The following is a 27,906-nucleotide window of genomic DNA, read 5'->3' on the forward strand; positions in this document are numbered from 1 at the left end:
TATCAAGCCAATTAGCCTACAAATGTTTACATCTTTGGAGTGTGGGAGGAAACCAGATCTCCTGGAGAAAACCCACTTGGTCCCACTGGGAGAATGTACGGACAGTAACCGTAGTCAGGATCGAACCCGGGTCTCTGGTGTTGGAAGGCAGCAACTCTCCCGCCACACCACCATGCCGCCCATTAAAAAAAAATCTTATAGTGCAAACACAGGCCTGACTAGCACAGGTGTTGCAGTTGGAGGTATCGCAGCCGTCAGCACATCCAATGTACAATTGGTTGGCCTTGTTCTGGGAGAACGGCCCCTTTGATCACAGTCTCTCCTCTGTCAGCTATACTCTGCAACGCCAGTCCTGTCATCCAGGGAACTATCCTTTTAGTCCCACTCTTTGCTTTCAATCCTCTCACCAATTCTCAATCCACATAAAGGTGTGCTTACCTTGAAGAAGTTCTCCTCCTCTCTCCGATGAGAGTTCTGCAACACCCTCTCTTGCTGCTTCCCCTCTGTGATCATCATCGTTACCTTTTTGCATATCTTTCATTCATTTGTTCTGTATTCCTCTCCATCACCATCTAAATCTCTTGTTTCCCACTCTCCTGACTCTCAGTCTGAAGAAGGGTCTCGACCCGAAACGTCACCCATTCCTTTTCTCCAGAGATGCTGTCTGACCTGCTGAGTTACTCCAGCTTTTTGTGTCTATCTTCGGTTTAAACCAGCTTCTGCAGATCCAGTATGTTTCTTCCAGTTCCACATGATCTAAACTTGTTGATCAACATCCTATGTAGGATCTTATCATAAGCCTTCTGTAAATCCAAACAAACCACCCTAACTGACTCCCCTTATCAATTCTGTTGGTCGCAGCCAAAAAGAATTCCAACAGAGTGTTGAACAAAATTGTCCTGTCATTAATCCATGTCAGGTCTGCTCTATCCCCTTTCAAGGTGATCTAGTCGTACATCCTTCATTATAGATTTTGGGATATTCTGCATCATTGAAAAAGTATGTTCTTTGTATATTGTTTCTCTCTCCTTCCCTTTCTAAACAGTGAAGTGCCATTTGTTTCTCTTCAACCAACAATAACAGCCCCAGACTCTATAGATAACAAGGGCATCCATCATTTCTCTTGCCACCACTTTCAAAAGTCTGGGATGTTGATCATTGGGTCCTTGGGATTTTTTTAAATCTTCAAGCTCACACATTTCCCTGGAACTATTTGTGAATAATACTTAGTTCCTCCACTTTGTGGTTTCTAGACTGCCCAATTTTGTTAGTGCTTTCCCACATGCTTGCATCCAGCCCACTGGTAGGCTGGACAACACTTAAATAAACAATGGATCCACAGCAACGTGGCAAATCAGAATGATGTCAACTCTGATGATTGGGTCTGACACATTCATGACAGTGGGGAGAGGCTGGGCCACATGCAGCCCCTGAAGGATTTACGCAGGGAATTTCACAGCTCAGTATTGGGTAAGATACACTCTGATGTCCAACCATTTATGTGCTGCATCAATAATGTTTGTTTTTTTGGCTTAGGGATAACATTATCATCCACTGCTGCAGAAAGTCATGCTGCATCTTTATAGGACTTTGGTTAAGTTTAAGTAAGTAAGTAAGTTAGTAAGTTTATTGGCCAAGTATTCACATACAAGGAATTTGCCTTGGTGCTCCGCTTACAAGTAACAACATGACATACAGTGACAGTTACGAATGACTCAGAAAACACTAAACATTATTAATGATAAAACATTAATGATAAAACACCATTGATCAAGCATGTATCAGATCAAAGGGAGGCTGCAGATTTTTGGCTGTTGAGTAGAGCAACTACTCGTGGATAAAAACAGTTTTTATGTCTGGCTGTGGCAGCTTTGACAGTCCGGAGTCGCCTTCCAGAGGGAAGTGATTCAAAGAGTCTGTGGCCAGGGTGAGAGGGGTCAGCGATGATCTTGCCCGCTCGCTTCCTGGCCCCTGCAGTGTACAGTTCATCAATGGAGGGAAGGTTGGAGCCAATAACCTCTGCTGATCGGACGATTCGCTGCAGCCTCCAGGTGTCGTGCTTGGTGGCTGAGCCAAATGTTAGGCTACATTTGGAGCTCAGTTTAATTTAGTTTGGTTTAGTTTAGTTTAGTTTAAAGATACAGCACAGAAACAGGCTCTACGGCCAACCGAGACCGCACCCACCCAGCGAACCATTGGTTTCATTGGTTTGGTCTAAATGTGAAATGTCCCCAGGATAGTGTTAATGTTCACATTTAGACCACAAACTACAAACTACAAACCTCTATCTCTTTGGAAACCAAAAATATTGGAGCAAACCCTTGCAGTCAGGGGAGAATGTACAAACTCTGTACAGACAGACTCTGTACAAAGTTGTCGGGATTGAACCTGGGTCTCTGGCGCTGTAAGGGATGTAAGGTGGCAACTTACCGCTGCACCACCGTGCCGCCAATTGTGTATGTGTGCAGTTCTGGTCACCCCATTACAGGAAGGTAGGCTCGATTGGAATCTTTCCACTGGCTGGTTAGCATGCAACAAAAGCTTTTCACTGTACCTCGCTCGGTACACGTAACAATAAACTAAACTGAAATGAGGCATATAAATGTATGAGAAGGGAAGGTTAGGAGAATATTTTATCAGAAGTCATCAAATTCATGATTGGAGGAAAGAATATTTTGAAATTGTATATTTTTCTCTCTATGCATTTGTAATTATTTAGTAATTGAACTATCAATTAACATTTGCCTCCAATGGACACAGGAGGGAGAGGAAGCGTCCAACTAAATGTGGTTGATAAAACACATATTCTAAAGTTCTGATGTATCCCAGATTTTGGGACAAGTTGTGTCATTTCAGATTCTAGCCAGTTTGCACAGTCAATGGTATTTTTTTTAGCTTAATTCTAGGCAGTTTAAAGTCAAAGTCAAAGTCAATTTTATTTAACACATACACCCGAAGGTGCAGTGAAATGAATTTGCCAGCAGCGATACACTTAAAAAGAACACACAATACATAATTAGATTTACACAAACATCCACCACAGCATTCTTCACTGTTCAGCAAGTCCTCCTCCTTTGTTCAGCCATGGTCGGGGCCATAAAAGCCAAGACCTCCAGAGATACTGCCTGACCCGTTGAGTTACTCCAGCACTCCAACAAAACCGGATTGTTACATTTATGGACACCAACCTACAAAGATCTTGTAAAAGAATCATGAAGGCACAGTGGGAGACTTTTGATATGTTAAGTTGTGCTGGGAGCAAGCTTGTCAGCCCCATTCCTTTGCACTTCCCCATGGCCATTTTCCTCAAATATTGATCTTGTTTCCTTTTGGAAGCATTGATTGACCCGACATCCACCACTATTCCAACAATCAGTTCTCAATCATGACTATTCTCTGTATTTAGTTTTTCTCGCACCCTCCACTCTGAACACCGTCCTGTGCGGCTTTTACTAAAAAAATTAATCCGTGTCCCCCATTCATTTAAACACTCATTAATAGGACGTTTTGGTTTCAGACTCTTCGTCAGACTGACGTAGATTATATAGATGTAGATTGATGTAGGTAATATATTTAAAACAAGTGTTTTCCAGTCTGAGAATGATCAAATGTATTTGCTGCTTCACAGGCTAGATGGGATGTCAACATTTGGTACCAAGGGGCTGAAAACAACAGAGGTAAGAAAAAAAAGTACTGGAGTAATTCAGGGTGTCAGGCAGCATCTGGGGAGGGAATGGAAAGGTGACGTTGTGTGTCAGGACCCTTCTTCAGAGTGATTGCAGTAGGGAGAGTGAAAGGTGGGGGTGGGACAAAATCTGGCAAGCGATAGATGGACACGAAAAGCTGGAGTAACTCAGTAACTCAGCGGGGCAGGCAGCATATCTCTGGAGAGATGGAACGGGTGACGTTTTGGGTCAAGACCCTTCTTCAGAGGACAAGTGCCATTTTGGGCCGGGAACTTTCTTCAGGCTGCGAGATAGTTACTGTAGTTCCATTTATAGGTTGTGGGATATTGGGTTATGAATTGATTAGTTAGAGTGTCCATTAGGAATCTTTTATTACCCTTTATATCTCTTGTTTCCCTTTCCCCTGACTAGTCTGAAGAAGGGTCTTGACCCAAAACGTCACCCATTCCTTCTCTCCAAAGATGCTGCCCGTCCCACTGAGCTACTCCGGCTTTTTGTGTCTATCTTCGGTTTATCTGCAGTTCCTCCCTACACAAGTGATAGGTGGATACAGATGAGGATGGAAAGGTTTGATTGAAAGGTCCATGTCACAGAAATCATTGTGAGAGATATTTTCGGAGTCAGTGGGAAGTAACATTTGCTTCAACCACTGACTGCAAACTCTGTGGAGATAAGATATGAAATATCTTTCCGGATTAACAACGCCACATCCTACAAACAAAACTCGACTCTTTCTGTTCTCAGTTTACATACTTCAGTAGACAGTCTTTTAAACGTTTGGTGTCCATTGATCCTGTGAGGTAATGTGGTCTCTTTCACTCCTGAGCCCTACAAAGGATGTCTCCCTCTGCCAGTCTGCATGCACCGTGAATGGTGTGTTTCTTTGAGCTTAATGCTATACGCCTATTGTTCTGACATTACTTCACAATGGCTTGCACCAGCCCTGATGCAACAATGGTTTTTACAGAGGTTCTTAGTTGGTATACATTGGCGTAGGCATCAACCAATAGTTTGAAGCCCGTTCACACTGCGCGGAGGTGTGAGGGTGAAACGGCTTCATGCATGAATAAGCCGGGAAAGTGAAACATTTCATACCTAAAGCGTGAAACTTGAATCAGGAACCTTCAATATTCCATAGGATGGAAAACCATACCGTCAGTGGTGAATATCACAGAGAATATGAAGAGCTAGGTGACTCTGAATAAGTGAGTTAACTGCTTTATTCAACATGACCATTATTAAAAACATCATCCACTGAAGTAAAGGAACATCTTTTGAGGTGTACATAGAAACATAGAAAATAGGTGCAGGAGGAGGCCATTCGGCCATTCGAGCCAGCACCGCCATTCATTGAGATCATGGCTGATCGTCCCCTATCAATAACCCGTGCCTGCCTTCTCCCCATATCCATTGACTCCACTAGCCCCTAGAGCTCTATCTAAATCTCTCTTAAATCCATCCAATGACTTGGCCTCCACTGCCATCTGTGGCAGGGAATTCCATAAACTCACAACTCTCTGGGTGAAAACATTTTTTTCTCACCTCAGTCTTAAATTACCTCCTCTTTATTCTAAGACTGTGGCCCCTGGTTCTGGACTCTGCATCTAGCTTCGTCTTGCCTTAAAAGCATCCATCTGCACAACAGACAGGATCCAGAGTAACCTCCCCACAAAGTGATGAACAGATGTGAAACTTGGCTCCCATCCCCATCCACCAGGTTGTTCCTTGTTCCTTACAGATGCAAACACCTAAAGCATCGCAGCTTGGTTTGGGATCTGCTCTGCTCAAGACCAGGCAAATCTGCAGAGAGTCCATCACACAGGCCAGACTTCCCTTCATTGATGCCAACCAACACTTCAAGACGTCTCAATTTTTATACTCAATGGCCCGACTGATGAAGGCCAGCATACCCAATGCCAGAGATAGATACCAAATGCTGGGGTAACTCAGTGGGTCAGGCAGAATCTCTGGAGAAAGGGAATCAGTGATGTTTCGGGTCAGAACCCTTCTTGAGACCCAAAACGTAATCTATTACTTGTTTCCAGAGAGTGCAATACCCACTGAGTTACTCCAGCATTTTGTGTCGATCTTCGGTATAAACCAAAATATGCTTTGGTAAAAACAGATCAACCTGGCAGGTTTTAATATGACTTTATCTTTGAACTTTTTATATTCTTTGTTATTTTCCACTGCCATTATTGCTATTGTTTTTTAAAATAGTCTTAAAGGAAGAAACCTCATAGTGAACTTTAGTTCATATAGCAAGGGTGGTGAAGGATGGTCTCACCCCAGAGCTAATGAAGCATCGTTGACCTATAATGTTAAGTCAAGTCAAGAGAGTTTATTGTCATGTGTCCCAGATAGGATAATGAAATTCTTGCTTGCTGCAGCACAACACAATATTGTAGTCATAAATACCAATCTGATCAGATCAGTGTGACCATATACCATAGAATATATATATATATATATATACACATATAAATAAACAGATAAAGTGCAATAGGTTGTTATAGTTCAGAGTTTGTTTGAAGTTGTGTTTAATAGTCTGATGGCTGTGGGGGAAGTAGCTGTTCCTGAACCTGGATGTTGCAGATTTCAGGCTCCTGTACCTTCTCAGATTCAATTCAGATTCAGATTCAATTTTAATTGTCATTGTCAGTGTACAGTACAGAGACAACGAAATGCATTCTACCTGATGGTATCCGAGCCTGTACCATCAGGCAACTCTGTTTTCTCCAAGATGTTCGGCTTCCTCCCACATTCTAAAGACGTACAGGTTTGTAGGTTAATTGGCTTGGTGTAAATTGTCAGGATAGTGTTAACGTGCGGGGATCGCTGGTCGGCGCGGACTCGGTGGGCCGAATTGCACTGTATCTCCAAACTAAACTAGACTAAACCAAAACGTAGGTCCTCGAATTCTATTTTGATTCTTCCACTTTCTCTCCTTCGAACAGAGACGCAATGGGAGGGAGATTGTCCGTCGGTAAAAATGAACATGTCGTCATAATCGGCGGAGGCTTTGGAGGGATCGCAGCAGCGAAGCAATTGTCAAACTACAGGATCCCGTACACACTCATTGACATAAAGTACGCCTTCCATCACAACATGGGTGCACTGAGAGCATCGGTACAGGAAGGTAAACTGGAGGGAAATAAGGGCCACGAAATACCTACATGGATTACATTGACTTGGTTTAACCTGTTCAGTGCCACCCCCCCCCCCCCCTGAGAATACTCGGGTCAGAAACACACGTGAAAAAACATCTTGGCAGTGAACAGGTTAAGGTTGCATCAGCAGAAAGTACAGAAAATTCAGAATGTTAACTCTCTCCTTTTTATTCTTTGGGGTTTTGAAATCATTTGCGATGCTTCATTTATAGAGTCGTACAGCCCTTCGGCCCAAATTGCCCATGCCGGCCTCCTTGTCCAAGCGACACAAGTCCCAGTGCGTGGTACATATCCCTCTAAACCTGTCCCATCCGTGTACCTGGTTAATTGTTTCTTAAACATTGTGATAGTCCCTGCCTCAACGACCTCCTCTGGCAGCTCGTTCCATCCACTCACCACTCTTGGCGAGATAGTTAAAAGATATCTAGTCGCATGAAACTGCTGGAGTGTGGTAAACGCACGACTGGTTCATTCGTGTCCTGAAGGGTACAACATTCACAGTCCTTACTGTATGGGCTCCAGGCCCACCAACAATGTCCTCTCAAGTCCTCCTCCTGAAATGGCCCAACAAGCCGCTTAGTTGAATTGAGACAGCCCTCTGAAAAGATGAGGAATAAAACTAATGAAACATTCAGCATCAAGCCGGGTACCAGCATGATATTGTCACTCTTGGCCAAGTGATCTTGCAAAATCATACTCACCAACATCTGGGGAATGATTTACTCAGTATTGGGGTCTGGGTCACCACTAGCAAGACCACCATTTCTAAGCCTTCCTTAATTACCTTCAAGAAGGTAGAATCCAAAAAAAAAAGTTCAGTTATAGGTTAATAACATTCACATCAAACAAGTCTTAAATATAAGGTCAACTACTTATCCTTTACATTCAATGGCTTTAGTGTGAGACAGTATATATTGTAAGGGGTAACTGCGATGGGTTTTATATATCTTTCCTCCCTATAGCTCATGATGTTCTTAACACTTTCATGCCACCTAAGCCGTGCCTATTTCTATTTAGGGTTTGCAAAGAAAACATTCATATCATACGACCAGACATTCAAAGAGAACTTCAAACAAGGTAAAGTCAGTGATATTGACCTGGAAGGTCAGAACGTTATAATGGAGAATGGCGAGGTAAAAATAATACTTTTAATAATGGAATTTGTCAGAAATATTTTTGAATGTTAAGTTAATTACCACACATTTCAATCACATTTCATTGTCTTTTGAAGGTCATACATTATACGTATCTTATTCTGGCAACTGGAAGCACAGGTCCATTCCCTGGGAAATTAATTGAACCGATTAGTAGAGAAACTGCCATCCAGATGTATGAAGATTTGGTACAGGAGGTAATGTTAATGTTAATGTTAATTGCGGCTGAGTAAACCAACAGGTTTATCTGATAATAGACACAAAATGCTGGAGTAACTCAGCATGAAGGGCAGCATCTCTGGAGAGAAGGAATGGGTGACGTTTCGGGTCGAGATCCTGAAGAGCAGTCTTGATCCGAAACGTCACCCATTCCTTCTCTCCAGAGATGCTGCCTGTCCCGTTGAGTTACTCCTGCATTTTGTGTCTCTCTTCGGTTTAGACCAGCATCTGTAGTTTCTTCCTACGAGTTTAGCTGACACACTTTATTCTCACCGTTCTTGAGTTATTGGAGCAGAATTAGGCCATTCGGCCCATCAAGTCTACTCTGCCATTCAATCGTGGCTGATCTACCCTTCCTTCTCAACCCCATTCTCCTGCCTTCTCCCCATAACCCCCGACACCCATACTAATCAAATAATCAAAACCATTGCTATTTTACTGGCACTCAACAAGAGAGAGTGGATGGGAAATATCTGTATGGTTCATCAGTTCTGTCCATTCCACAGAAACTTTATACAGCCCAGATTTCCATTGTCTGCAGTCCCAACCACTGAATCTCCTGTGGGATAGATACATCCATGCTATTATTACCAATACATCATTGTTCTTCCGTTGAGATGCAACTGGGCAATTTGCTACATTAACTACTTTATTTCGTCTGATTATTGGTGGGCTTGGTGGCCACATCATTGATGCCAAAAGCCTGCCTGATGCAACTTTCAATGGACATTTGGCTTAGGGTGTGAACGCACCCATTATGCTCGAGGTAACTTGTCTTGTAAAGTAAAGGGCTTGTCCCACTTTCATGACCTAATTCACGACCTTTTTTACTCCTGGACATTTTTCATCAGACTAGAAAAAAACGCCCCGACCTACTCGATGCCACGAGTACCTACGACTAGCATCACGGCCTGCTACGGCCTACCTACGACCTACTATGACCTCGTGATGACCATGCTGCGAGTATGAGTCAAGGGAAAACTCGGCAGAGGTCGTGAATTAGGTCGTGAAAGTGGGACAGGCCCTTAAAATGATTAACTTTTTTCATGCAATTTGATTGTTTTCATTGCTGGATTCTCTAAGAATTAGACAGAATTAATTTGGTTACATTTGAGTCAAATTCTTGCCTTCTTGCTAAAGTCAAAAGAAATTGACATGGCCAAGTTTTAGAACATTGAATCGTACAGCAAAGTAACAGATCCATCAGCCCACAATGTCCACATAGTACAGGGTGCCAACTTATACTTATCTCTTCTGTCTGATTCATATCCCTTTATTCCCAGGGGTCGGCCATTTAGGACTGTGATGAGGAAAAACTTTTTCACCCAGAGTGTTGTGAATCTGTATAATTCTCTGCCACAAAAGGCAGTGGAGGCCAATTCACTGGATGTTTTCAAGAGAGAGTAAGATTTAGCACCTGAAGATAAGGGAATCAAGGGATATGGGGAAAGAGGGTATTGATTTTGGATGATCAGCCATGATCATATTGAATGGCGGGCCAAATGGCCTACTCCTGCACCTATTTTCTATGTTTCTCTGATCATGTGCCTATCTAAAAGTCTCTTAAATGCCACTGCTTCCACCACCTCTCCTGGCAACTTGTCCGACACATATTTAAACTTTCCCCTGGCCTCTGGCCTTAAAGCAATACTCTTTGTCATTCCCAAATCCTCTTTAAATGCCACTATTTGTATTTGGCTCCACCACCAAGCGAGCCCGCTATAAGATCTTTGTCCACCACCACCTGACCTAGATCCCACCGCATACTTTAACAAACGCCCTCACTGTCCACAACAGCATAAGTTTTGACGGAGCTTTTCTTTTTAAAACATTGTCCTCGGACAAATCTACAATGTCGCGATAATTAAGCAGTTGCAATTTTTTTTAAATAGGAAAATTGGTGCTGTTTCTTTATGATGTATCCTTTATCACATTAATATTTTGGGGAATTGGTGATGTGCAGTTTTGCATTTTTTTCGTTAAGATAGATTCTGCATTTACTTGGCAACAAGAGCACTTTGGGACAACTGAGATGTGGCCGGTGCTATATAAAAACAAGGCTTTCTTTTCCTTGTTCCCTCTAGATTCAGAAAGCTGAAACCATTGTTGTGGTTGGAGGTGGGCTTGCTGGCGTGGAGTTGGCAGCAGAGATCAAAACCGACTATCCCAACAAAGAGGTAATCTGGCATTGTGTACACTTTCAGCTGAGCCTTCTGCTTAAGGCATCGAAGGTTATGAAGGCTGGAGAACGGGGTTGAGAGGGAAAAATAGATCAGCCATTATCAAATGGTGGGGTAGACACAAAGGGCCGAGTGGCCTAATTCTGCTCCTATATCTTCTGGCCTTATGGTTTATTAATCGCCTGCTACCTAGTAGTTAATAATAATAATAATAATAATAATTTTATTTATAGAGCACTTTAAAAACAAACATAGCTGCAACAAAGTGCTGTACATCACTAATCATTGACAAAAAAGTTAATACACACCAAAAATAACAATCAAAAGAAATAGTAGGAAAAGACATGTAAAATAAAGAAACATCAAAAACACCACAAACAGAAGCAAAGCCTCAGGCATGGTCAAAAGCCAGGGAGTACAAATGCGTTTTAACACTGGATTTGAAGATGGTGTGAATGCTCACTCATGTATGAAGGCTGACATGTTTGTATAACTCCTACGAGTATGTCTACAAATTCCCACGACTATTTTGATGCCCTCCTCACGAGTAAAAAGTTGCAATTTCTTTCATCCCGACCATTTTTTCACTCGTGGACATTTTTATCGGGCTGGAAAATAAACGTCCCGATTAATGGCCCTGTCCCACTGTACGAGCTCATCCAAGAGTTCTCCCGAGTTTGCCCTGATTCGAACTCGGAGATTTACGGTAATGGCCGCTCGTAGGTACTCGGGGCTCTCGTGGACATTTTTCAACATGTTGAAAAATCTTCACGAGTCTTCCCGAGCTTACCGCGTTTCCCGAGTACCTGCCGTTAGCGTCACGAGCCGCTAAGAGACGCCCCGAGCTCCGATGTACCCGCTACGTACATTCTACGTGCTTCCACGAGTTTGATTTTTTTTTAAACTCGGGAGAGCTCTTGAATTACCCCGTACAGTGGGACAGCCCCATTACCTGATGCCACAAGTGCCTACGGCGAGCATAGCGAGCCGCTACGATATATCTACTAACTCCTACGACCTCCTATGGACTCGTTACGAACATTCTGCAAGTTTGAATCAATGGGAAAACTCGGGAGAATTTGTGAATAACTCGTGTAAGTGGGACAGGCCCTTGTAGCATTTCATTAGCAGAGTGACGTTGTTATTTCAGGTCCATTCATTCCTCTAGTTTTCATCCCCAGTTTTAGTGTGGACCCAAGTGAAGCTTCCATTGAGTTTGAATGGAAGGTCGCCGTTCTCCACAGAGGCAGCCTGGTCTGTCAGGTTTTCCCAGCATTTTCTGTATTTATCTCAGCCCTCAGTGCCGTTCAGATTTAACCCTTAATTCATGCTTCACCAACAGCAGATCTGCCGTGGGTGACCCAGAGATGAAAGCTTCCATGTTTATTTCTGTATGAAATAGTCCCGACCCGTAACATCGCCTATCCATCCATGTTCTCCAGAGATGCTGCCTGACCCTCTGTGGTACTCCAGCACTTTATGTCCTTTTTTGTAAACCAGCATCTGCAATTTAGAGTTTTGTGGATCTGAACCCACTCTGAATACTCGGCTAACTTGTGAGATAGCCTACACATGTACAATTGTCCAAACCTCCTTAGGAAATGATACAGAATACAAACACTTTCACCATTACTCCCAAGAGCTAGGTTTCAGGTAACCAAATTAATTTCTTCCATATAACACAAAGTGCAGGAGTAAACTATCTAACTAAACTAAATTAAATCAGCAGACCATGCAGCATCTCTGGAAGACATGGATATGTGATGTTTCAGATCAGAACCCTTGTTCGGTCTGAGTCCCAGCCCGAAGCATCACCTATCCATGTCCTCCAGAGATGCTGCCTGACCTGCTGAGTTACTCCAGCAACTGCAAGATTCTAACATCTGTAATTCCCTGTGCCAACATCTGTCTTTATTTACTTCCTGGTCAGTTTGGTAAAATAGTTTTCAGTTTCTCTCTTGTTTCTACCTATTTCTTATGGTATGTTTTTAAAATCTTTTTAACTCGGTATTAAGATTTACAACAGCATTCAGTTCAAACTTCCCTGTTCATTTGTTCTGGAGCCAGTCCAGGCCACAATGAATGGGTTTTCTTGAGCTTAGACCACCAGCCTGGTGCAGACAACAGCAGCACTGATCAGTTGCCAGGCTGCCAAATGAAAATATCTTTGGCCATGAGAACTCCAGCGCAGATGTAGTCAACAACAATGATCTCAGACTTCACTCGGCCATCTGTGCCACAATAAGAGTGGTTTAATCTGTGGTGTGATTAGCCACTATTTCTGGAGAGGCTGCCTGCTGCTCTAGGTGACTAATTCTGGTTTCCATCTGGTTCTCCAAGTAATCTCTAGCAGGCACTGACTCATAAAATGGAATGCTACTCCAACTACCCCTGTTCCTCTCTTTCTCCTATCTTTCCTGAATTAAATCTAACAGCCTAACCCCCCTGTTCCCTTCTCCCTCACGGTTTGCCCAGCCTCCCCTCCAATTCATCACTTTTATTTGCTGCAGAGAGAACTGCAGATGCTGGAAAAATCGAAGGTAGACAAAAATGCTGGAGAAACTCAGCGGGTGAGGCAGCATCTATGGAGAGAAGGAATAGGCGACGTTTCGAGTCGAGACCCTTCTTCAGATTTCATTTTTCTTGTGCTAGAAATGTCGCTTTGGCATTTCGGCAAAATAAGTCTTCTGGAAAATCCTAGTGGCACAATTAATTGAAATGATTGAAAGAGCTTAAGGTCATAAGTGGTAGGATCGGAATTAGGCCATTCGGCCCATTAAGTCTACTCCACCAGTTAATCATGCCTAATCTACCTTTTCCTCCTAAACCCCATCTCCTGCCTTCTCCCCATAACCTCAGACATGCATATTAATCAAAGATTAGCCTGGACAGAAAGGTACAGCATGGACACAGGCCTTTCAGCCCATCAAGTTCATGCCAACCATTGATCGCTAGTTCACACTAGTTCCTACTTTCCCATCCACCTCCTACATGCTCAGGGCAACTTAGTGACCAATTAACCTACAAACCTTGGGATGTGAGATGAAACTGGAGGAAACCCACATGGTCACAGGGAGAACGTGCAAACTCCACACAGGCAACACTTGAGGTCAGAAATGAACTCAGGTCTCTGGCACTGTAAGTCTTCAGCAAAAAGTTTGAAGAAAGGTCCCAACACAAAATGTTTAAGAAGGAACTGCAGATGCTGGAAAATCGAAGGTAGACAAAAGTGCTGGAGAAACTCAGCGGGTGCAGCAGCATCTATGGAGCGAAGGAAATAGGCAACGTTTCGTGACGAAACGTTGCCTATTTCCTTCGCTCCATAGATGCTGCAGCACCTGCTGAGTTTCTCCAGCACTTTTGTCTCCCAACACAAAATGTTTTCTGTCCATTTCCCCTCCGTAGATGCTGCCTGACCTGCGGAGTTCCTCTTGCAGTTTGATTTCAGCTTCTGACATCCTGCCAGGATTTCTTGATAACTCTCTTGTATCCATGGACTTTAGCTTTGAATATGCCAACATATTCACTGTAGCCACTCTATCAACACCTTACATTATTTTAAAGACCTCAATTAATTTATGCCACAGCATGCCAACAATACAAGGATTGCTCAGATACTTTTAAAAGGCAATTTGCAAGAAAACTGTTCTTTCCATAACTTTTTTTTATTGAGGTCTTCTGGATTTGCTCCAGAAATAGTTCCTGTAGCGTTGAGGAAAATTTTGACCAACATTTTGTTTTGCAAGTGGAATTATTGCGGTATTTTCAGATAAGAAAATCTGGCTCATTTTGGTTGTAAGTTTAATAGATGGTAACAGGATAAATTTAATGAAACTGCTCCGCAGATTTTAGTTTGGAAAATATAACTATGTACATTTTCTCAGCAGACACTTGTTCCATCTGCTAATCTGCTTCTCGATCAGAACAGTTTCAAACAGTCAAATGACTAACATTTTTTGCAGGTGCCATATTGGTATTCATGCTTTCAAGAATGGTTGATTGTCATATGTAGCAAAAACAGAACACTGAAATTCAGCAGCAGCATAACAGGCTTGTAAACACAATGTCATTAAAATGGAAAGGTGTAGAGAGGATTCAATAGACAATAGACAATAGGTGCAGGAGTAGGCCATTCTGCCCTTCGAGCCAGCACCGCCATTCAATGTGATCATGGCTGATCATCCACAATCAGTACCCCGTTCCTGCCTTCTCCCCTGACTCCGCTATTTTTAAGAGCCCTATCTAGCTCTCTCTTGAAAGCATCCAGAGAACCCGCCTCCACCGCCCTCTGAGGCAGAGAATTCCACAGACTCACCACTCACTGTGAGAAAATTCACGAGATGTTGCCAGGATTTGAGCGGCTGAGCTACAGGGAGAGTCTGGGCAATCTAGGGCTTTATTCCGTGGAATGCAGGAAGCTGAAGGGTGATATTATAGAGGTGTATAAGATCATGAAGAGAATAAATAGAGTGATTGGACAGAGGGTATATGCAACGAGCGGCCAGCGGAAGTAGTTGTGCCAGGTACTATAACAGCATTTAAAAGACACTTGGACATGGATAGGAAAGGTTTAGAAGGAGATGGACCAAATGCAGACAAATGGGACCAGCTTAGATGGGGTCCTTGTTCAGCATGGATCAGTTGGGCCAAAGCACCTGTTTCCGTGACTCGATGAATCTTTGACAATACTCACAGATAACATATAGCAAACAAAACAATTTCAACGAGCTAAATTCCTTTCATGTTTCCTGCTTTAATCCATCCTCTCCCATACCAACGCTCTCACTCTCTCTTCAGTTTCCACACTGTGAACACTTGCAGCATCATTAGTCTGGACAAGATGCCATGGGATTCAGGTGCAATGTTAACGTCTCCTGTTGGCTCAGAACCCAACTCATTCTCACTGTCAACCTCATCACATCAATGCCACCACGTCTGCTGAGAATGTCAAGCACAGGGGTGAACACAGAATAAATCTTCTTGTCTGTGGCCAGATGCTCTGAAGGGAATTGCTGATGTTCAGACAGATAGTAGAGTGAGTTGTGAATCAGCATGCAAAGGCAGTAAACTATGTTTTACATTGATACCTTCTTTAGTTTAGTTTAGTGATACAGAGCAGAAACCAAGCCCGTGCTGACCAGTGACCTCCCCACACTAACACCATCCTACACACACTAGGGACAATTTATTGTTATGCCAAGCCAGTTACATCAATTGACACAACACACCTTGTATTTTCTCCAGACTGCTGGTTAGACAGACAAATTATTTTCATTCATACCTCATGCACAAAAGGACTGAAAAAAAAAGATATGAAATCAGCAAATGCTGGGAATAATCCTCAGGTCACACAGAATCCGTTGAATGGTTCCTGTTTCTGGTTAGTTTAGAGATGAAACGTGGAAACAGACCCTTCGTCCATCAATCACCCATTGTCACGACTTCAATGTTAGAAGAAGGGTCTCGACCCGAAACCTCACCCATTCCTTCTCTCTAGAGATGCTGCCCGTCCCGCTGAGTCACTCCAGCATTTTGTGTCCATCTTCAGTCATTCTCATGAGATGACCAAGCGACTTTCCAACACTTTATTTCAGATTTCCAGCCTCTGCCGTATTCTGCTGCAAAATAAATTCACCATTTTTATTTGAGTATCAAATGTTTAAATCCTTTCATGTGCTATCCTTAGGGCACTGATTACTGCTTTTGGGGCGAATGCCTTCTGCCCCCGTCCCACTTAGGAAACCTGAACGGAAACCTCTGGAGACTTTGCGCCCCACCCAAGGTTTCCGTGTGGTTCCCGGAGGTTGCAGGTGGTTGCCGGAGGTTGCAGGTAGTGGAAGCAGGTAGGGAGACTGACAAAAACCTCCGGGAACCTCCGGCAACCGCACGGAAACCTTGGGTGGGGCGCAAAGTCTCCTGAGGTTTCCGTTCAGGTTTCCTAAGTGGGACAGGGGCATTACTGCTTGATTCTGTTGATAAGTAGTGGGAATTTATTGCACATTCATCAAACACTTCACTCAAAATATGGCACGCAGGAAATTAAACTGGAGAATGTTTGCGTAACTGACTTAACCATCTCTTATTTTGTTTTTCTCTCTTCAGGTAACATTAATTCATTCCACTTATGTTCTGGGCGACTCTGAGGTTTTACCCAGTGTTAGGCGAGGAGTAAAAGATATTCTTGTGAATAAAGGGGCCCACCTTTTATTAGGTAAATGTTATATCTATCAACGATATATTGTAGGGTTAAAGTTGCTACTTTGAAGAATGATTATATTAGTCAATGTAATGAACCTAATGAGACTTACACCTAGTGTCTCAATGGAAATGTGGCACCGTGTAGTTTAAATACATCCTTCCTATATCAGGATGAGCAAAACTGAACACAGTAATTCAAATGTGGTCTCACTAATGCCTTACACAACTGTAACACGTTGATTTTCTGTAGCCATGGAACATATTTGAGCAGAAATGCTAGATTTATTATTTTTTTAACATATTTTTATAAAGTTGATCCTTATTTCTAATTCATGACAAATAGGGACATGTTAATCATTACTCATTGAGAGGAAATGTGCAGTGAAATATAATTGATCATGTGCCATTAAGAAATACTTTCTATCATCATATTTTGGTTGTGTAATTCTGAAAGTAATGCACATAATAAATTAACACACGTTTGGAAAGGAGAAGAATGCTTTAGCTTTAAAACTTAGAGGCACAGAGTCATACAGCCCCTTCGGTCCATCTCATCAATGCCTCATTTAAGCTTGTTCCATTTACCCGCATTTGGCTCATATCCTCGAAGGTATCTGTGTACCTGTCCAAATGTGTTTTAAATGGTGTTACTGTTCCTGCCTCCTCTGGCAGCTCATTCCACATACCCACCACCCTAAGAGTAAAGATGTTGCTCCTCAGGTTTCTATTAAGTCTTGCCCCTCTCACCTTAAACCAAATGGTTTTTGATTTCCCTACCCGGGGTAAAAGACTGTACATTTACCCTATCTATTGGCCTCTTGATTTTATACACCTCTGTAAGATCACGCTGAGCCTCCCGCAGTCCAAGGAATAAAGTCCTAACCTGCCCAGCCTCTTCTTATAACGCAGCCCTTCAAGTCCTGGCAACGTCCTCATAAATCTGCTCTGCTCTTTCCAGCTTAAATACATCCTTCCTATATCAGAATGTCCAAATCTGAACACAGTAATTCAAATGTGGCCTCACTAATGTATTGTACAACTGGAACACAATGTCTTTCTTCTAAACATTTTGCTACCCTCATAACTTATTTCTGGTTAAGAGGGTAACAATAGGATTTGCAGAGATATTTCTTGTTGCGTGTGGCCCTGTAAGTCACAGTGAACAATGTTTGTGCCTGTTCCTTTGAAATGGCCATTGTAAAATTCCACTCCACCCACAATGGGAAGATCACCTTGAAATTGATCCTGCCGTTTTGAAAGATAATTTTGATAAGAAAGGTCCCGACCCGTAACGTCACCGTGAGAGGCTGCCTGACCCTCTGAGTTACTCCAGCACTTTGTAGTTTTTTAATGCTGGGGTTGACTCTACCACATGCCTTTGCTCAGCCAGAGAGAATACTGGACTATCTTCACGTCTCTCCAAATGGCGCCCTGTTCCTGAAGCCGGCCACTGCGAGATATTTGACAACATGCCAAGGGAAAAAAAGGGATACAGTATATATCACTAATGCAAGTAACAAAGTGCTGGAGGAACTCAGCAGGTCAGGCAGCACCCATGGAGGGAAATTGATAGGCAAGATTTTGGGATGGGTCCCTTTTTCAAACTATCTCGACCTGAGATGTCTGTCCATTTCCCCTCTATAATGCCCCTGTCCCACTTAGGAAACCTGAACGGAAACCTCTGGAGACTTTGCGCCCCACCTAAGGTTTCCGTACGGTTCCCGGAGGTTTTTGTCAGTCTCCCAACCTGCTTCCACTACCTGCAACCTCCGGCAACCACCTGCAACCTCCGGGAACCGCACGGAAACCTTGGGTGGGGCGCAAAGTCTCCAGAGGTTTGCGTTCAGGTTTCCTAAGTTGGACAGGGGCTTAATGCTGCCTGGCTTGCTGAGATCTTCCACCGTTTTGTTTTCTACTCAAGATTCCAGCATGTACTGTCTCTCGTGTCTCCTCTCTCTCTAGCCTGTCTTCTCCAGTTTCACACTCTATGTTCCCGCACTAACATTATTAAGACTGGTGTTCCAATTTGAGATAGAAATTATACCGACGGCTCAGAGACACTTGCTATTCCAACAAGAACATTCATCTTTATTGGTTCCAGAAAATGGCAATTAGCTAAAAGGGACAAGATTTTCTGACAGTCACATGATATTTTGCATTTTGTTCTTTCCAAAAGGACATAAAGTCAATAACCTGTCAGAACTAGATCTGAATAAGGCCCTGAAAGACATTAAAGTGCTAACAAACAAGGGGCACGAGATCATAGCAGACATGGTTATCTGTTGTACTGGAATAAAGATTAACTCTTCCGCATATGTCAACGCCCTCCGTAAGTTCTAATCACAATTTGTTATCATTTGTATAAGATCTTATATTGTCTCTGTGGCACAGTTTGTGCTGAACCTCTGTTCTTTGTTTCATGGTGATGCATACTCCACTTTCATTTGCAAAGCATTGGCTGAGTATTACTGTTAAAATAAAGAATCTTAGCTCCATGTGCCATAAGCCTTTATGCCATAACCACGTGAGAGGAATTTCTCCATCAAAATCCCTGCAGCTCTGAAATACAAAAGGTAACTTTGCCATGGTTTATTTACTTAATAACAATGCAATTTCAGCTGTGTGTTTTTTATGCATTAAAGTTTCCTTTGTTTTTTCCCCCAGTTGGATGTATATAACGTAAATATTGTAGAGTTAAACTTCCATATTTTGTTTCAAACAGTGAAAGGTTTAAAGCACCTAGACATAAGGAGTAACCACGTTGCATAATGTAGAAAGAATCTTGGGTTTAGAGTTAGGGTTATTATTTTCAGGTGTGCCAAACTTCAGCGTAAAGCTTTGTTTTGCAGGCTCTCCAAACAGTTCAGATCATACTGTACATAAATATCATCAAGTCAAACTCAAGTGCGATAGAAACATAGAAACATAGAAAATAGGTGCAGGAGTAGAGGCCATTCGGCGCTTCGAGCCTGCACCACTCAATTCAATATGATCATGGCTGATCATCCAACTCAGTATCCCGTACCTGCCTTCTATCCATACCCCCTGATCCCTTTAGCCACAAGGGCCACATCTAACTCCCTCTTAAATATAGCCAACGAACTGTGGCCTCAACTACCTTCTGTGGCAGAGAGTTCCAGAGATTCACCACTCTCTGTGTGAAAAGTGTTTTTCTCATCTCGATCCTAAAGGATTTCCCCTTTATCCTTAAACTGTGACCCCTTGTTCTGGACTTCCCAAACATCTGGAACAATCTTCCTGCAACTAGCCCGTCCAACCCCTTAAGAATTTTGTAAGTTTCTATAAGATCCCCTCTCAATCTTCTAAATTCTAGCGAGTACAAACCCAGTCTATCCAGTCTTTCTTCATATGAAAGTCCTGACATCCCAGGAATCAGTCTGGTGAACCTTCTCTGTACTCCCTCTATGGCAAGAATGACTTTCCTCAGATTTGGAGACCAAAACTGTACACAATACTCCAGATAGGTAGAGCAATGGGGATGATACAGAATGCAGAATATATTTCTCAGCTTTGTAGACAATGTCCAATCTCTGCCGTTGGCTGGAGGTGAAAAGGACAGTATCCCAGCTCATGAGGCCATTCAGTCTCATAACAGAGGGGCAGAAGCTGTTCCTCAGTCTACTGGTGACTTTTCTCTTCATACTTCATGTACTGAACCTTAAGCTGTAGATTGTTTCTGATGGCTTGTCTCTACATTCTTCGCGCTTTGCCACAGATGCATTATAATTGTTATCCTGGAGTATTTCAACCTGCCTTAGAAGGCAGTGGAGGCCAATTCTCTGGATGCTTTCAAGAGAGAGCTAGATAGGGCTCTTAAAGATAGCGGATTCATGGGGATATAGCGAGAAGTCTGGAACAGGGTAGCGATTGGGGATGATCAGCCATGATCATATTGAATGGCGGTGCTGGCTCGAAGGGCCAAATGGCCTACTCCTGCACCTAGTGTCTATTGCCAATTGATCACTTTTCATTGGAACCCAAACTCATCAGAATATGTGATCCTTGAGGCCAATACTATCATTGACCATTATTAGATTGTATCCTAGCCCCAGCTACATAAGATCGTGTAGATTTTGGTGAGAAATAAAACACTTAAGTTGTTTAATGGATATGTAGTGATAAATCAAATACCAAGATCGTCATTTGCCATATGATTGTCCTGTCTGTTAGATCGGGCATCCCAAGGAATTTAATCCAATATGTATCCTGTCTTTAAAAACTTAAATTTCAACAACATGGAATTGGAAAATGGTGTGACTTAGAAAATAATCCTTCAGCCCCTGAGACTGGAGTTCTGGACCATGCTACATACAGAATAAGTACCCTTTGTCCTGAAGGTTGTGGGAACAACTTGCAAATATGAATCTTATCACAGAATTATCCATAATTCAACATCATTGGACATGGCTGTTCCAGAAAGTAAACGTATTTCCCATTGCATAAGATTAGAAGGTGGAATTTGGGCAAAGAAGGGTGAATAATAATACATTTTAAGCAAACTGGAAAGAGAAGTGAGCATGAGAGTGGGATGGGAACATGGTGCCTACATGGATAAAGCATACAATCTATACTTGATGGGATGAAGACCTTGTTTCTGCTCTGTAATATTTCATGATGCTACACTCTCACCTCCAACCCTGGGTTTCAACAAGTTGTAGCTCCTTTGTGTAATCATCCTATTTATTCCAAAACTTGGTATTATGTGCAAATTTGGAAATTCCACATGTTGTGGCTTCATTGATGAAATAAGTAAGAATGTGTAGAGTACTTTGGTCAACATGAACGAGTTGGGCCAAAGGGCCTCTTTCTGTGCTGTATGTCTCTATGATGACTATTGACTACTGAAGCCATTGTTCAACTTGATTGTTCAACTTCAACAATTCAATTTATTTGCGATCGCTCAACCAATTAATATCAATCAAAAAGAGTTTACAATTCCATCCAAATTCACCCTGACCTCACTTCATCAAAATACTGCATAAGTATTTATAAAATACTCACCATAATATTTCTAGGGATCAATCAGGCATCATAGTAGGAGGCCATTTGGCCCATTATGCCCATGTTGGTTCTTAAAAAGAGCTAATGACAATTAACATGTTTCCTGCTTTCTCCACATGTTCCTGCATTTTTCTCCACAGTAAACATTCGCCTCTTCTTGTTGTCTTTTCATGCTAGATGAACATTCCTTATTTCCAGCTATTTTGCCTTAAACACATGCCCCTTGCTGTCTTATCTACCCAATGCATTCCATCAAACCCCTTTAAAATTATATCAAAAACAGATGTCATTCCAAAATACATTGCTTCACACTTCTCTGCATTAAACCTATTCTGTGATACACACATCTAATTCACCAGGCAGCCTGTGTCTTCCTTGGATGTTTATTGCTCCTTGTTTCAACAGTTTACTGTTTATCTGAATGTGATGTTATTTGCAGGCATCAGAAATACGCCCTGTTTACCCAAGGGCAGATGTCAACTTCAAGAAAACCACTGCCCCTAATTCCAACTCTTGAGGATTTTTCCTCCAGCTTCTTTCACTCTTCTAGTAAATCTCCTCTGTACTCTCTCTATTTTGTTGACATCTTACCAAACTTACCCAATCCTCATTGCCCTCAAGAGTCATGGCATTGTTTTCTATGTGCTACTATGCCATGTTAACCATAAACAACCTCTGGGCATATAATGGAACTTGAATCTAAGGTGAAAATGTGTTGATGGTCAAATTGTTCCTGCAAGTGTCTCTCTTAATGGTGCAGTTGTTGGAGTCATTTGAATTTGACCACTCCTTGGTCTGTTAACCTACAGCCTTCCTGATACATCAATCAACTTTTGAATTGCTGGGCAGAGGAATTGACACAAAGACCATCCATTGAGGATTACCTGAAGAGCAGGGAAGTTCTCCCAGAGTGCAGGCCAACATAACGCTCAACATACACTATGGACAGCGATAACTGGAAACTAATCTCACCACTTCAGGGATTTCGACCAATATGCCTCCCTGTACTTGGACCACTCCTACTCTTCAATAGTGTTATACTGGTTGTGAAGTGAATTGAATGTCCAGAGGACAAGAATGTATCTAACACTAGTGTTTCTTTTATCTCTTAAATAGTATCTTAAGCCAGAAGAATAATGGTTTGTTGTTAACCTTTCAAAAGGAGATTTGCCTGGGTCAGGTCTGAATTACATATAAAACACAAATAGTTGTTATATGAACATAGAACAGTACAGGAACAGGCCCTTCAGCCCACAATGAAGGGGATATTTATGATGAGCACGATGGGCTTGTGATCCATATCCCTCCATTCTCTGCATATTCATGTGCCTATATAAAACCAATGCCACAATTACATCTGCTCCCACCACCAATCCAGCACCACGTTTCAGGCACTCGCCACTCTCTGTGAAAAAACTGCTCTGCACCTCATTCAAACTTTTCCCCCCTCACCCTAAATCTATGTCCTCTCGTCCTTGAGGTTTTCACACAGAGATAAAGTTTCCTACTGTCCACCCTATCAATGCCTCTCATAATGTTATATATTTCACTCAAGCGTTTGCATTTCAGACAATAGAGTCATACAGTACAGAAACAGGCCCTTCAGCCCAACCTACCCATGGCAACCAATTTGTCCCATATTTTCTAGTCCCATTTGCCTGTGTTTGGCATATATCCATCTAAGCCTTTCCTATCCATGTATCTGTGCAAAAGTGTTTTAATTTTTATTACACCACCTACATCAAATACCTCCTATGGCATTTTGTTCCATATCCCCACCACCCTCTGTGTGAAAATGTTGTCCCTCAGGTTCCTATTACATCTTTCTCCACTCACGTTAAACCTATGACCTCTGGTTCTTGATTCCCCTACTCTGTGTAAAATACACTGTGTGTTCACTCTATCTATTCCACTCATGGTCTTGTATGCCTTAAAACCCCTCACCCTCCTACACTCCAAGAAATAAAGTCCTAGTCTGCCCAGCCTCTCCCAATAGCTCAGGCCCGCAAGTCCTGGTAGCATCCTCATAATTCTTCTCTGCACTCTTTCAAGCTTCAAACTATCCTTCCAACAGCAGAATGATCAAAACTGAACACAATACTCCAAATGTGGCCTCAGCAATATTTAGTACAACAGTGACATAACCTTCTACCTTCTACACTCAATACCCTGACTGATGAAGGCCAGTGCACCAAAAGCCTTTTTGACCACACTGTAGATCTATGACACCTCTTTCAAGTAACTATGTACATGCACTGCTACACCCACTGATTTACAAGACTCTCCAGAGCCCCACTATTCACTGTGAAGGTCCTGTCCTGGTTTGAATTCCCAAAATGCTACACCTCATACTTAACTGCATTAAACTCCATTCACCATTTCTCAGCCCATTTACCCAACTGATTAAGATCCTGTTGTAGTTTTTGATAACCATTTTTGCTGCCTCCAATGCCTTCCACTTTAATGTCATCCACAAAGTTACTAACCATGTCTTGTACATTCTCTACCAAATTGTTAACATAAACCACAAACAACAATGGGCCCAGCACCAATCCCCGAGACACACCACTAGTCATAGGCTTCCAGTCCGAATAACAACCTTCCACCATCACCCACTGCTTCCTTCCATGGAACCAATTCTCTATTGAGTCGACTAGCTCTCACTGAATCCCATGCGATCTGACCTTCCAAAGCAGCCTAGCAGGCAGAACCCTATCAAATGCCTTGCTGGTTATAATAGATGTCCGTATTGACAATGTCTATTGCTCTGCGCTCATCAACCTTTTTGGTTAATTCTTCAAAAATACTCAGATGGTGAGGCACAATCTCCCTTGTATAAAACCAGTTCGATCTTAAGACCCAATCTCACACAAACATAGCTAATTAGATCTTACATTCGTAAGGGGACCTGGCTGATTTTCTTTGCATATCGGCAGGGTCGTGCGATCCAGTGCCTGACCCGGGTTATTTCTCCACTACCCAACCCTGTATAATAACCATTAAGAGTTACAACAGGACCAGAGAGATTATAAGTGGAGTAAGTTGTGTGACTGTTTCTCTTTAACAGAAGGCAACCTCACTGAACATGATGCAATACAAGTGGATGAACATCTGAACGTGAAGGGGATGACTGTTGTTTTTGCCATAGGAGACTGTGCCCATGTGAATGAACATAAATCGGCTTATACTGCTGAGTTCCAAGCCATTGCATGCGTGAAAAATATCATCCATAACATTAAACATGAGCCCATGGAACTGTACAAACCAGGTAGATATGATGGAAACACTCACCAGAAGGTTGAAAATGGTTGTCAATTAAATAGCATAATATACATGGCAAAATAGTTTGCGATATTTCTGGGGAACTCAGAAGTATTAGCAACCTACATAGACAATAGACAATAGGTGCAGGAGTAGGCCATTCAGCCCTACATAGAACCTTGGTTAGATAACATTTGGAGTATTACACACAAATTTAGTTATTTTGTTAGAGAGAGAATGGAAGAGTGGTGAAAAGGGTGGGGGGGGATGTTTATTTATTAAAAAATATTTTAAATACCTTAACCAAACGTAACTTAAACATAGATAAAGTAAAATAAAGAAGGAAAAAAAACCTTTTTTCGCAAGGTAGGCAACCCTTCATGAATGGTGTAAGGTTGAGGGACCCACACCACCCTGGCCACTCACTCATTTCACCCCTGCCATCGGGAAGAAGGTACAGGAGCCTGAAATCTGTAACATCCAGGTTCAGGAACAGCTTCTCCCCCACAGCCAATAGGCTATTAAACACTACAAACTCCAGATAAGCTCTGAACTACATAGACTTTTATTGTTATTATTGCGCTAATATTGTTTGTTTTTTATGTGTATGTATGTGTGCGTGTGTGTATATATACACTGTATGTATATATATATCTATCATTATATAAAAGTCTGTGGCTGCCGCCTGCCGTCCGTCCGTCCGGCTGCCGGCTGCCTTTCTTCCTTTTGATTCGCTGCTCCTTCCTATCAGCTTCCAACACACTTCAAAACAAAGTTGCAAGACAGGAACACTCTGAACTTTTCACCTCAATGGGATATCACAGCAAGTGCTTCAACAGGAGGGGCAGGGCCAATTGGTATTGCAATTGGAACTGCTGCAGCAGGCAGGGGAGGTGAAATTAGATTTTTTTTTAAATCCACTGTTGAGGGAGGCAGGGGAGTGCTGGAATCTTACATTTGGGAACGGGTTCAGTTCCGTTGGAGGAGACGGTGCATGGTGGAATATTGGGTTGGGGGATCACACCATTGGGGGAGCAGACCCAACGGGTCTGCACTTGGTCTAGTATATATATATATATATATATATATATATCTGTGCGTGTGTGTGTGTATGTTTATGTGGGTATGTGTATATATAGACACACTGAACTTGTGTTTTCTATTATATTGTTTACACTGTACTAATTTTATATATTCTGTTGAGCTGCTGCAACCAAGAATTTCATTGTTCTATCTGGGACATATGACAACAAAACACTCTTGACTCTCTTGATGCGACTGAGTGCCACACCTCAGTGTATCTGAGCTTTGTCTCTGTGTTCAGTGCATGCAGCAGAATCTTACCTCCAGGTGGTGCAATCTCATAGGAGCAACCCACAGCCATTTTAGTATGCTGTCTGACTGAACTGTAGCAGCAAGTCATGTAATGAAATAGATTTCAATCGAGTTAAAAAATATATTATTTCTGTCAGAATATATGTGATTTTGTCATAAGTGGTTCGTGAGAAATTGCAACTTTGCACTGACAGGAAATTGGGCTCATATCTCTAAAGTCTAAAGTTTAAAGAGAATGTACAGGCATGCAACAAAAATAATCCCCATTTTAAGCTCCAGGCATCATAAACACTGCATTTCATCTCCTTAGATAGACTATCTATGTTGGAGATAGATAGTCTGGAGAGACCATCTAAGTGGAGTCTCAACGGCACAGGCTGGAGTAACTCAACGGCACAGGCGGCATCTCTGGAGAGAAGGAATGGATGATGTTTCGGTTCGAGACACATCTTCTGTCCCGACCCGAAACATCACCCATTCATTCCTTCCCTCTAGAGATGCTGCCTGTCCCGCTGAGTTATTCCAGAATTTTGTGTCTATCTACACTGTGTAAATCAGCATCTGCATTTCCTTCCTACACATTTCATCTCCTATCCTTCCTTGTTTTTGGCTGCGTCTTTATGGGCTTGTCAGAGCTGCCGTGGGTAATGTTGGTCATTGGTGTCCTGATCTCGGGTGACTGATGCTGTGACCTTCTCCCATCGTAGGCGCTCCGTACATGATGGTGACAATGGGTCGGAATGACGGTGTCGGCCAGATGTGCGGCTGCAACGTTGGGAAGTTAATCGTGACATACGTCAAAAGCAAGGATCTACTGGTTAAAACGAGCTGGAAAAAAATGGGCCAGAAGATGCCGTCCTGATGAAATTTAATGCCTACAGTATATAAATATATGCTCCCCTTCCGGAGTGTCTGATTCAATGACCCAGTGCCGAATGTTTATAGTACTTTCTTTTAGGAATCTTGCTCATTTCTATGTATAAAGTGTGTGTCGTTTCAAAAAGGTCAGGAATACTCAGACCAGAACATGCAGAAATAAATCCCTGCTTATTTAAAAATCTTTCACCTTGTTGGATTATTTGATTTTATGCATTCTTAATTGTTATTCAATTTGGGGAGATGGAGTGGGGTTGGTTGTGGCACACGAGTCTGTCCACAGGCAATAGGCAATAGGTGCAGGAGTGGGGGGGGTGGGAGATTGCAACCTTCACGTGGTCCACCCTGCCTCGACAAATGCAATCAACCCGGCGTGCCCAATCAAATAAGATCAAATAGAACAAGTTGTCCGACAACTTTAGGCTCTGCACACCATACGCAAGAAGAAGGTGCAGGAGTAGGCCATTCAGCCCTTCGAGCCAGCACCACCATTCAATGTGATCATGGTTGATCATCCACAATCAGTATCCTGTTCCTGCCTTCTCCCCATATCCCCTGATTCCACTATCTTTCAGAGCCCTTTCTAACTCTCTCTAGAAAGTACCCAGAGAACCTGCCTCCACCGCCCTGAGGCAGAGAGTTCCACAGACTCGCAACTCTCTGTGTGAAAAAGTGTTTCCTCGTCTCCGTTCTAAATGCCTTACCCCTTATTCTTAAACTGTGGCCCCTGCTTCTGGACTCCCCCAACAGTGGGAACATGTTTCCTGCCTCTAGCGAGTCCAAACCCTTAATAATCTAGTATGTT

At 42.5% G+C, this 27,906-nt stretch overlaps 2 protein-coding genes across 3 annotated transcripts in view; one reads left to right on the plus strand and one right to left on the minus strand.

Moving 5' to 3' along the window:
* cdhr1a (cadherin-related family member 1a) overlaps positions 1 to 4,532 on the minus strand; it is a 31,866-nt gene extending 27,334 nt beyond the window's left edge. The window contains exon 1 of the mRNA XM_055661667.1: positions 4,440 to 4,532. The gene's annotated coding sequence lies outside the window, so the exon portion shown is untranslated. The remainder of the gene's footprint in view (positions 1 to 4,439) is intronic.
* Positions 1,426 to 27,293, plus strand: LOC129712913 (ferroptosis suppressor protein 1-like). 2 transcript variants are annotated; one of them, XM_055661669.1, is made up of 10 exons: positions 1,426 to 1,470; positions 3,629 to 3,677; positions 6,644 to 6,825; positions 7,874 to 7,989; positions 8,088 to 8,207; positions 10,314 to 10,406; positions 16,512 to 16,620; positions 18,784 to 18,936; positions 24,697 to 24,897; positions 26,933 to 27,293. In XM_055661669.1, the coding sequence occupies exons 3-10, from the start codon at positions 6,651 to 6,653 to the stop codon at positions 27,085 to 27,087; spliced, it is 1,122 nt and encodes a 373-aa protein (XP_055517644.1). In that variant the 5' UTR covers positions 1,426 to 1,470; positions 3,629 to 3,677; positions 6,644 to 6,650; the 3' UTR covers positions 27,088 to 27,293. The 2 variants fall into 2 exon arrangements, with proteins under 2 accessions (XP_055517644.1, XP_055517643.1); XM_055661668.1 differs by lacking the exons at positions 1,426 to 1,470; positions 3,629 to 3,677 and adding an exon at positions 4,717 to 4,891.
* The last annotated feature ends 613 nt before the right edge of the window (positions 27,294 to 27,906 follow it).

Source organism: Leucoraja erinacea, chromosome 34 (genome assembly GCF_028641065.1).
Source record: "Leucoraja erinacea ecotype New England chromosome 34, Leri_hhj_1, whole genome shotgun sequence".
Lineage (NCBI taxonomy): Eukaryota > Metazoa > Chordata > Chondrichthyes > Rajiformes > Rajidae > Leucoraja > Leucoraja erinaceus.